General features: G+C 38.8%; 1 protein-coding gene across 2 annotated transcripts; it reads right to left on the bottom strand.

Annotated features, from left to right (window-relative positions):
- Positions 1-756: 756 nt before the first annotated feature.
- On the bottom strand, positions 757-9920 carry LOC117384870 (sulfotransferase 2B1-like). Of its 2 annotated transcripts, none has more exons than XM_055226693.1 (7): positions 8753-9920; positions 8281-8518; positions 5729-5940; positions 3630-3756; positions 2526-2620; positions 1593-1758; positions 757-884 (listed from the first exon to the last, which is right to left on the bottom strand). In XM_055226693.1, the coding sequence occupies exons 2-7, from the start codon at positions 8417-8419 to the stop codon at positions 775-777; spliced, it is 849 nt and encodes a 282-aa protein (XP_055082668.1). In that variant the 5' UTR covers positions 8420-8518; positions 8753-9920; the 3' UTR covers positions 757-774. The 2 variants fall into 2 exon arrangements, with proteins under 2 accessions (XP_055082668.1, XP_033837920.1); XM_033982029.2 differs by having other exon boundaries at positions 1593-1752; positions 8753-8773.
- Positions 9921-11497: the final 1577 nt, after the last annotated feature.

The raw sequence follows: 11497 nt of genomic DNA, 5'->3' as shown, positions 1-11497 counted from the left end.
ACTGCAGAAAGGACTGTACAGATGAGTTATTTCATTTGCCTGTTTTGTGTCATATTTGTGTTGACTCTATATTCCTTAGGAGGCTCTGTCAGGTTGTAACATGCACTTTGATTGAACAAAATGTGGAATAAATGAAAGTAAACAAGCTTTTTTGCCGGTATAAGCAGCTATTGTGGTCAAAATAAGTCCGCTGTGTAGTAAAAAGCACTTATAAACTCATCACTGTGAATAATTAGGTCGTTCAGAATGCATAAGGTAAGTGATCAATAACTTTAGATCACTGCAAATTGTTTAAATATGTCATAAGCTTATGTTGTTTCTTTGCCCAGAATGTAACAGTATGGCATTAAACTTATCTATCTCCATGGCGATCACACCACCAGGCCAAGTTACATGTTAGATCTGTGGAGAGGTGACCCTGCGTAAAGTAAGAATGCATGTTTTTAAAGGTATTCACTCTAATTTCGCAATTTACAATATGAAATGAATACGCAATACAACAAAGGTTACATTCTGTGCTGTAATACTGACTGACAAGCACTCTCACAGCAAGAAGGTCTCAGGTTCAAGTCCCGGGCTATAAGGTCTGTCTGTGTGGAGTTTGCATGTTCTTCCCGTGTGTGCGTGTGTCTGTGGGTTTGATCCTGACACTCAAACACAAAACTTGCACTAAATTAATCCTTCAGTTTAAATACTCCAGACCATGCCTGGCTCAAGTTACATTTGGTTTAAAAAAAAAAGTCAAACGTGCTAATATTTGGAGTGCAAAACATTTTAATCCCACGCAAACTTAAAATCAACATCTTTCATTTTGTCTTTATATACACAATCAAAGTGCTGTGCGTCCTCCTCTGATAGATGGTTTTTCCAGTCACCAGCTATTCCTGAAATGCAAATTTACATTTTACAAAAGTAAAGTTTTAAAAAATGACCAGTATCAAATTATGAGATGGGTGTTTCTATGGTGATTTAGGGTGATTCTGTCTGCTCCTATTGGTCAGCCTAGGTAATGCTCTGAATGAGTGACAGGTGGGTTCAAAAAAATCTGCAATAATTATCAAAAAATTAAGTAAAATTCGAAATATATAAATCTAAAACAAATACATTTTTTAAGATTCTTCAGAGTAGCCACTCTTTTCTTTGATCGCTGCTTTGCACACTCTTGAAATTCCACTGATGAATACTGAAAAGGCACAACGGTGAAGTGAAAACCATTTCAAGGGAGCTCACATTTTACATATTTTAGATACAGATTCCTTACAGTAGCCACCGTTTTCTTTGTTGACAGTGCTACAAACCGTTAGCGTTCTCTACATGAGCTTTATCATGGAGTCTCCTAAAATGGTTTTACTTCACAGCTGTGTCTGCTCAGGGTTTATTTGTGTCATGCTAAAAGTGTGCAAAACAGTCATCAAAGCAAAAGTTATTTCACACTTTTTTGTTTACTACCTTTCATATGTGTTCATTCATACTTTTGGAGACATCAGTGAGTAAACAGAGTAAAGAAAAAACATAAAATTATGAAAACGTGTGTCCAAACCTTTGCTTGGTAGTACATTTGTAACAGAATGCTTGAAAGTGCAAATTTGTACCTTTCCTGAAAAATTTAGAATGATCGAGGTCTGAAGGTGCTTTGTTGTTGTGTTTCTTCATGTTCTTGAACAAACATCTGTCTGTGATTCTGTCGATCACCTCCTCCTCCAACGGCTTCTCCAAGAACTCAGCTGTCCTCCTGACCTCCTGTCGCAGATCCTGAGCCTCACAAAGATATGCCACAATTACAACTCAACACTTTACTGTGAGGTTAGTGAGCAGGGCTGGTTTTAATATGGGCCCTTTAAAGGACACATATTATGTAAAATGTACGCTTTTGAGCTTTTAACCATGTTATAACATTGTTCCCTCATCTGGAGTCATGTTTTGCTTCTTTTATGCTTGTTTGATGGATTCTGTTCAGTAACTCCGCTCCTTCTGTTCACTTTAAAAATTAATTTGAATTGCCCAGATTTGTTACATCACAGGTAAAGGTCCAGTGGTCTCCTGCGCAGGTTTTGAATCCATAAATCGTTGCCAGACATTTCCGTTGTCAAATCACGTTCATTACAACTGAGAGCTCGTTTTAGCGTGTCGGAATAGGTTTCTAACTGTATTTATTTTAGTTTTTTCCCTCTGCAGATCCCACTACGCAGCGAATGTGTAAAATCATAGTATCTGTTGTCTGTAGATAGCCATTATGTGTAAGTTCTAAATCATGAAATGCCAAAGCAAAGGTACAAGAGCGTGTTCAAAGGCCAATTACAATACAAATAATGCATAATATTTACCCTTAAATGATTAGAAATGTCCTAGAAGATCCATAAACATGCCTCAATTTTTTTATATTGAGGGGGGAATTTAAACGTAACACAACATTATAACTTGACATTAAGCAAAAAAATTCAGCTCTGGTGCCCCCTGGTGGACATGGACCCCTCTGCATGTGCACAGTTTTTATATACCTACAAACCAATGACAGTGACTCCCACCTGCAGCATCTCCTCAAAGCTCAGGTACAAAATGTGCGATTTGTCCTCAGGATTCAACCAGCCTTTCACATGATCGAACCAGGAACCGAAGGGAACTGTGACGGAAAAGACATTTATTTAGAACTATATATGTAGCCGTTATGTTCATCAAATTCAGCAATATTGACCTAAAACGGCTTAAAAACAGAAACAGGCCCATTGACTTCATGTTCAGAAACTCCTCCTCTTCAGAGTCTCTTTTCACCGCAGCAAGCAGCAGATTTTCATTTGTGTATTTTTAGGAAAACAGAAAGTAAGCACAGAGAAGGAGGTGGAGATAGGGGGTAGGTGAAAACGGCATTTTCAGAGCACCCAAGCCTGAAATGCAGAACAAGGCAAGATTATTCAAACATGCATCAGTCAAGCGAAATCCAACTTTGAGTAATAATGAATAATGAAGCTAATAATAGAATTTGAAATACTTTGGTATAAAAATTGCACTAGTAATTTATGTTTTGTAATTGTAATATTACTTTTTAATGATATATGTTTATTTCTGTAATGTATGCGAGCAAAAAACAATTGCAGCTAGCGTCAAAGTAGATAAAACTAGACAAAAAATTGCAATAATTATATTACTTTATTACGCAAAATTAACTCTTGAGCTTTAAGCCATGTTATAATGTTGTTACCTCCTCAAAAACATACCTGGAGCTGTGTGAATAAATATACAAGGTTTGTGTGTTAAACGTATGAATGAAACAAAGCACAACTCCAGGTTTGTTTGGGATGAGGAAACAAGAAAATAGTATAATATGGGCCCTTCAAACAACAAAACATAATGCACCTCACATACTCCCATTGATGCAGACAGTAAGTCACACCCAAACGTGCGAAAAGTGACAGCTTTGTCCTCACCAGATCAGTCATTTTAATATTAACTTGATGAGCACAACATATTTTCAGCGTGCACAAACAGAATCCGACCACACCCTTTCACACACGCTCAGCCAAAGCACAACCGCAGAGCTATGAGGAGGATCGAGCGAGGTCATCACAAAGTATTCAACATTCAAGAAGAAGAATAGATGGGTGTGGGAGCTGTATTTTTAGTTGTGTTCTTACCGTTGCCTTCAAGGAACTTGTTCAGAAACTCGGTTAGCGTGCCTGGATTAGCATGATATTCCACATTCCCATAGTAGTGAAAAGCTGATACTAAGATGTCTTTGGGATTCCGCAGAACATTGATAACCTGCAAGACATTTTAGCCAGTTTAACTCACATCTCATATGATTTTTAAAGTTTTGACATCGAGTAGGCCTATCATTTGTACGACAATCTAGCTACAGATCAGGTCACAAATTGGCTCATCCTGGTGTCAGTTGTCTCAAAGCTTGAATTAAAGTCGAACTTAAGTAACAGAGCGGTTTTAAAGGTATTTCAAGGTGAGAAAACCCATTTCATAAGGTTACTTTATTAGAGTGGAACATGTCAAAAACTGCGTTGCCTTGTGATGTCATGTGGTAAATCAGGAAGTGCTCCACTGTGTTTTTAAACTCCATACACCTTAACTAGAATCATTTGGATCATTTCAATCCTGGAACTGCTAATCTCAACTGAACAAAAGTTAAAAGTTAGATGTTAACTTGAAAACTACCACTACATGACATCACAAGCATTTTGAGCTTTGGAGATGTTACAGACTAATAATAAAGAGTTACTCAAAAATATGTGTTTGTATATTACGCTATTTCCATGTTATAATGTTGTTCCTTTGTTACGTTTTGTTTCATTTCACACACAAAACCTGCTTTAAACTCCGTTCACCTTCACTAGAATCACTTGGATCATTTCAGCCCTTTGCCAGTCTTTGAAAACTACCACTTCATGACATCACACCAAGGTGGAACAGAGTGTTTTGAGCTTGGAGCTGTAGACAGACTAATAATAAAGGGTTAATCAGACATGTGAATGAATCAAAACACAACTCCAGGTATGTTTGTGAGGAGTTAACAAAATTATAAGCTCACACGAGTCCATTTTGCGTAATATAGGACCTTTATCATCATAAACCCCATTCTTTAGATTCAGATAGCTCAAAGCAGCCACCCTTTGCTTTGTCGACAGCGCTGCATGAAGTATCTTGAAATGGTTTTCACTTCACAGTTGTGCCTTGTCAGGGTTCATTAGTGAGTAAAACAGTGATCAAATCAAACCAAAGGGTCTCTATTTTAAAGAACCTAGAATATACAAGTGTTATTTTATGCTTATGTTCATTCACAATTTTGATGCCTTCGGTAATTATAATGTAACTATTCATAAAAAAAACTCTGAATGTGTCAGGATTTGGGGTTTTTTGTGTGTTCTGTGCTGCTCCCTCCGTCTGTGTTTGAGCCTGGAGCTGGGCGGAGACTCTGACACCACCTCCACACACCTGCTTCTGATCAAGCAATCAAGCCTTCACCTGTGAGTATAAAAGGACTGAGGATCCGATACTCAGGGCCAGATCGTCTTGTCATCTTCTGCTTTTTCTTCATGTCATGCTCTGGTTTATTTTTTCGTGTATCCACTGTGATCCCACTCCCTGGAACGACTTCACCTCCGTCTCCGACCCAGCTCACCTCAACCATTACGAACACCTCAGCCTCTGACCCTGTGACCCACGACCTGCTCCAAGACTACTGCGTACGACACCGCTCCCAACTGTCTGCTCTGTCTACCTTCAGTCACATTCCTATATCTGCAAATAAACTCTGTTGAACTGTTTCCTGAATCTGTATCTTTAGTCCCTCTGTCAGTCTTTATGACAGAATTAAAAAGTATGTCAAGATTTTTGACTGGCAGTGCATGTCTAAACTTGGAATGTTCCAGTTCTCAACCTGGACTTGAAAAGCTCTAACCTTGACAAAGACCACATCCTGGTACCAATTCCATAATTTAAGAATGATTAGTGTCACAAATTTTAAACTCTATTTTGATACTAAGGAATAGACTCGATACTGATACCACGATGATAATAAAAAACACTCTTTCTTTAGACAATAGAATGTGATTTTCAACATTAAATCATAGTACTTTCTGTTATATTCCCATGTGGCTTTATATCTGTGTAATCCCTCAGTTGTCCAGGTAGGTTCCATAGTGATACCCGCTCAAATGAGTATCTAGTATCTGATTTTTGATACTTTTGACAACCCTTCTCAACGTTCACAGGGTGTACGTACCTTGGGTTTGACTTGATAGAAGGACTTGGGCATGGCGTGGTAGTGGAAGTGTGTGCCAAAGATCCGTGGGGAAGGCAAGTTTTCCAAGTCCATGCTTAGGGCCTTCTCATTTCCGATCCTGATAGTGCGCTCCCAAGTGGCCACAGAGTTCACCACGCTGGGGTCCCCTCCAGACAGCACCAGTGGCGCGATCTCCAGCGCCCAATTTGTACCTCAAATCATTTAAAAAAGGCATGTTATACTGTGTAACTTTTCGACAGGGCTGTTTTCAGAGGTGCTCAGTTCAGGAGCTTTAAGAAATTGTACTTTTCTAGTAGCATACTTTTACTCCTACTTACTACTTAGTCATATTTTAATTGAAGTAACAGTACTCTTGCTTGAGTAAAAGTTGTGGTTAGTCTTCCCACTGTGAGTAAGTTGCCAAGTGACTTGAGCTTGAGTTTTTTTTTTTTTTTTTATTCATTTTTGTGTCTACATAAAGTATACCAGAATATAAATATAAAAATACCAGATTTTGTATATTATTTCATATCTTTCCTTCAAATTACATCAACTTCAAATGATAAATCAGATGCCATGTCCCGACAGTTACTCTCTAAGTTAGTATAACTTGAGTGGTATCTTTACTTGAGTAATTTCTTGGACTAGGACTCTGATCTTCTACCAAGTATTACAGGGTGTCCATAAAGTCTCTTTACAATTTAACAAGTGAATTATGAAGGCAATTGATAAGATATATTAGATTTGTTCTATTGTACTCAGTGGTTATAAAAGTTTTTAATCTCTGCATTTTTGTATGTCAGGCTTCCTGCTGATTAAAGAAACATCCTTTTGAATTAACTTCTAAGAAATGGCTCCTCCTCAAGAGAAAAGACAGTGTGTATCATGGTGTATTGAGACAAAATGGGATACACAGACTCAATGAAACTGCAGAATAAAGTATGAAAGAAAGAGATCCACCATCACGTCTGTCAATTTGTGCATGGCACAATACATTTATGGAGACAGGAACAGTGTTGGATTAAATGAGGTAAAAAAAACTGTTGGAATCACTGAGTACAACAGAGCGAGTCTGATTACGAATCAATCTTATCAATTTTAATATGTTAAAGAGTCTGAAAACTACTCCAAAGAAGTACAAATAAATTACTCAAGCAAAAATACTGTAACTGTGTACTTGATTTTCTGTCCGGTGATGTGCCGTGTCCTTGTAGCAAAATACAAAAATGATTTTCCAAAACAGATCAGATTAGCAAAATTGTAAGGAAGTCAAATCAGAAGAATCTAAACCTTTTTTTGCACATTTTTCTTTTAACTGTAGTCATTTGTATCCTGTGGTTTGACCTCTCCCAACTCTCCTAAAATTTTTCAGAAAAGTCGAATTTTACAAAAAATAAAAATAGGATAATTATTTCTGCCCATATCTTTTATAGATTTAAAGTAGAGATAAAGATGTAATTGTATTAAGTAATATATACATGCTTCCCTTTATCCCAACACCTTTATGAAGACTCATACTAGACTTTTTAAAGAAAAAAGTCAAAAAAAGGGTTGAAAATTGCTTTTATCATCTGAGGAATATATCTAAAGTGCACAAAATGGTTTCGCAGTCTGACTTGGAAAATATTATTCATGCTTTTATTTCATCACGGCTTGATAAATGTAACTTTGTTTTTACCTGTTTCAATACGACTGCTCATAACGGACTCCATATTGTGCAAAACTGCTGGAGGGATTTAAACAGGATCCCCCAGAACGACCCACGTCACTTCAGTTCTATCATTCTTCCACATCCCTCTGGTTCTATCATCCCTCCGGTTCTGTCATCCCTCCAGTTCTGTCATCTCTCCGGTTCTGTCATCTCTCCGGTTCTATCATCCCTCTACATCACTCCCGTTCTACCATTCCTCCACATCCCTCCGGTTCTATCATCCCTCTGGTTCTATCATCCCTCCACATCACTCCAGTTCCATCATCCCTCCACATCCTTCTTGTTCTGTCATCCAGGTCTATCATCCCTCCACATCCCTCTAGTTCCATCGTCCCATCACATCCCTCCTGTTCTATCCATTCCACTGCTTTCCCTTAAGTTCAGGATTGAATTCAAAATCGTAGCTGTTACATTTAACGCGCTCCAGGGGCAGCCTCCCTAGTACATCCTCCCTAGTACATCCTCCCTAGTACATCCTCTGGAGGCAGATTCTGGTCCTCCACTTGAAACTTGTTTGTTGTCCAAAAAAACAGCTTTAAAACTTAAGGGGCCTGTCCTTTCAGGTTGTGGTGCCAAAATGATGGAATGTTCTGCTTTTTTCTCTCCCTGTGGCCAACTCTATAGATTCTTTAAAAAGGCAGCTAAAGACACTCCTTTGACCTTGTCTGACTTGTCTGTCACAGTTTGTTTGGTGTAACTTCTCTCTGTAAAGTACTTTTTATCTGTGAAAGCTTGTTGCAATACCAAAAAATATTTGTGCACAGTTGAATATGATTTTGGATAAAGTACCCAACAATAAACAAAATCCATCTTTTACAACTACACAATTCAAACATGTTACCTGATTTGGGATACGTTGCTACTATGACATCATCCGGGCGAAAAGTAAAATCCTCCCAGCGCTTCAGAGCTTCCGAAGTGTAGAAGAACTTGGGAACGTACATTCCCTGGTACAAATGATAGAAACTGGGATCAGCCATGTTGGAGACCTGAGATCATAATGGATTTTTGGACTGGGTGGATCCTTTTATCAGCATTGAGAAGTTGTCAAACCAGATCATCGAGCATCATGTGTAAACCTGTTTATGCAAGAAAGTGTCAATTACTCCATTAGCCTTTTTTGAATGATAAACTGTCAAAATGAGTCTTACATAGTCTGTATCAAACATTTTAGAGCAAACTTGTTAAAACAGGCCGATTATGCAAGATTTACTTTTCAGAGCTTTTAACCATAGTTGCTTCCTTCTCATTTACCCTCTTGAAGTTCTTTTTGAAGTGATTCGTGCATGTTTGAGCAATCTTTAATCACTTACTTTCAGGACGCCATGTTGCCGATCAATTTCCTTTTCACCGGCTCCGGCACACGCCCACTGCTCTGTACTTACTTCGCTCTTCAGTTTTATTTCCTTAATTCTCCCGTGCCAAGTAGTCATTTTGATACAAATGAAAAAAAAAACAAAAAAACAGAAGTCCTCAACAGTGATCTGCGTCTTGAATAAGCTCAACACTGGTCACACAGTCTGCTGAGTCCCATCAACCAGAGTCATAGGGGGAAATTCCTGCCACAAAACCCAGAGACTCTTACCAGCACCTCTAAATCTCACCGAAGATGGCCGTCCTTAAGCCACTCAAGAACCCATTTGATGTCTGAATCCTCCTGCTGAAGCCGTCCTATGTCCGAACCATCCTGAAAGCGGAATTGAACCACGATCACATCAGTAAGCGCAGTGGGCTCATGAGAATCAGGTGCACCAGCGTTTGTTGCCTCCCAGCCTACACAGCACTAGGGACGAGATCTACTGGATCCACAATCTTTGGCCCAGAGCTCACTGAAGTCGCAGAGGGCTCAGGACAACCAGACAAAGCATTAGCATTTGTATGGTTCACTCCAGTCTTCAACAATCACCAGGTCGTACTGTCATTATCAACGGGAAGTCTTCTCAGGCCAAGCAGTTGTTTGTGATCAGTTACTATGGTAAAAGGCTGGAGGCAACAATTCTTTCAGTATTCTTCGGATAACAAGCCATGAAACATCTGTGGCGTAAAGCTCCAAACTGTCATTAGCCCGCTGATGATGAGCAGAAACACAAGTTTAAAAGTACAATAAGAAAGCTTTCTGTCTGAACATGTCATTGAGTTTCTCCTTCCCAAGCTCAAAGTCACACTGCTCAGATGGAGGAAGGCTGTCCCACAACAGCAATGCAGCACCATCCAGCCGGTTGGGCAAAAGGGCGGCCAAGGTCATGACATAGTTTCATAGTCAGCCAAGTTTGCGCAGGGACAGCTGCCTGGAACTGCTTTGTCCATGTAGCAAAATGGTTACATCCATCTCCACAAAAAGGCGGGGGATGCTGTTTGACGTTACACACCTCCTCAGTCCATGAAGATCTGCACTTGCATTGATCCCCATATTCATTCATCGATTTGAACATAAAATCAGATTAAGCGATGTAATTGATTTTTTGCCCAGCCGCAGTTTGCACAAAAACTGTCAAAAAGGACAACGGTAGACAACACTATTAAAACAATATATACACAGTTTAGTAGCAAAAATGGATTGACAGATTTAGTGTTTAGTGGCACTTTGACTTTAATGTTCTGCTCTGTTCTTTGACTGCATGTGAGTAATGAAAGAAATTTCCCCTTGGGCATATAAGTAATCCTGATTCTGACTCTGATAACACGACTATATTTAAGATTTTACAAAAAAAACAACACTTTTTTTTCTAACTTTGAGAAAACAACCTTTTAAGTTACAGTTTCTCATAAAAATACATATCAAATACACATCATAGCACAACACCTTAATTACCCGCCTATGTTATTGTCAGTTGTCAGTTTTTATGTAAAGCCAGATTACATTGACACAGTACAGTTCTTGTCTTAACATGTTGTATCTATTTGGAGAAATAGCTAATTATTACCTCCTCTCCCTTCTGCAAAATTGGGTGGGTTTTTAACAGCTCCTGCGGGTGTAAAACATATTGCCTTTAGAATAATCCTTTTAAAAGTCTTGAATATTGGAGGGTCATGGCGCAGGAGGAGCACTACTTTAATAAATGCAGTGAAAAATCCAGCCTTGCCTCATGGTTTGTGAGTTTTGGGTGGGCTGGGTTGCTGAAACCTGGGAACCCCTTCTCAAATATCAACAGATCTTATCAGTCATTGTGTTTGGGCTATGTTGGCCTAACAGTGGTTGAGTTGTTTCACAGCATGGTTCTGGTTTAAGATATTTCTCTCTGTGTCTGGGGGGCTTTCCTCCAGTTTCCTTCCAATCCAGCTTCTCCATCAGCCTAAAATATGCACAACAAGCCACGGCAAAGGCCCAGAATGTTTGTTACTGATTTGTCTTACCCCAGATGTATTGTAGTTCTTTAAGTGAAAATACATTCACTGCATTCTGTCAAATTATAATGCATTCCGACGATCAGGATGTGAGCGTTTCATTGTAATTGATGTTCGCTTTACGGTGACATTTATAAACTCGCTGGAATGTATAGCTTTTTCACGTTTTAAGCCAGGTAGGTTACCTTTCCTTACGTGATAGGGATCATTTGGGTCTAGGACAGGGGTGGGCAAACTTTTTGACACTCGGGCCACAGTGGGTTCTAAAATTTGACAGAGGGGCCGGGCCAGGTTTTATATATGTATATATTTCATTAGAGATTTGACCTGTAACATGTAGCAAAGCATGAATATGCAAGGCTTATTGTACAAATTGTTTTCCAAATACATTAATTCAATTAATAATTTATTTATTAAATTTCAGTTAAATAAACTCATTTTCAGTTTTATCAAGTGCCAAAAGATCAACAACTTGTTGAGAAGGTAAAAAGAACCAGATTTACCCTTACCTATTTTAATATAATTTGATCATGTTCGGTGGGCCAGATCAATAACCCCAAAGGGCAATGTGTGGCCCCCAGGCCGTAGTTTGCCCATGCCTGGCGTAGGAGAATCTTCTTGATGTTTATTTGTACATTTTACCTTTAAAACAATGTCAGTACCATGAATTAAAAGACTTTCAGAAGTGTTGCTTAGTAGTAAGGAATCCTTTC

This window comes from Periophthalmus magnuspinnatus, chromosome 2 (assembly GCF_009829125.3).
Source record: "Periophthalmus magnuspinnatus isolate fPerMag1 chromosome 2, fPerMag1.2.pri, whole genome shotgun sequence".
NCBI lineage: Eukaryota > Metazoa > Chordata > Actinopteri > Gobiiformes > Gobiidae > Periophthalmus > Periophthalmus magnuspinnatus.
Note: the sequence above shows the minus strand (reverse complement) of the source record. Positions and strands in the feature narration are given on the sequence as shown.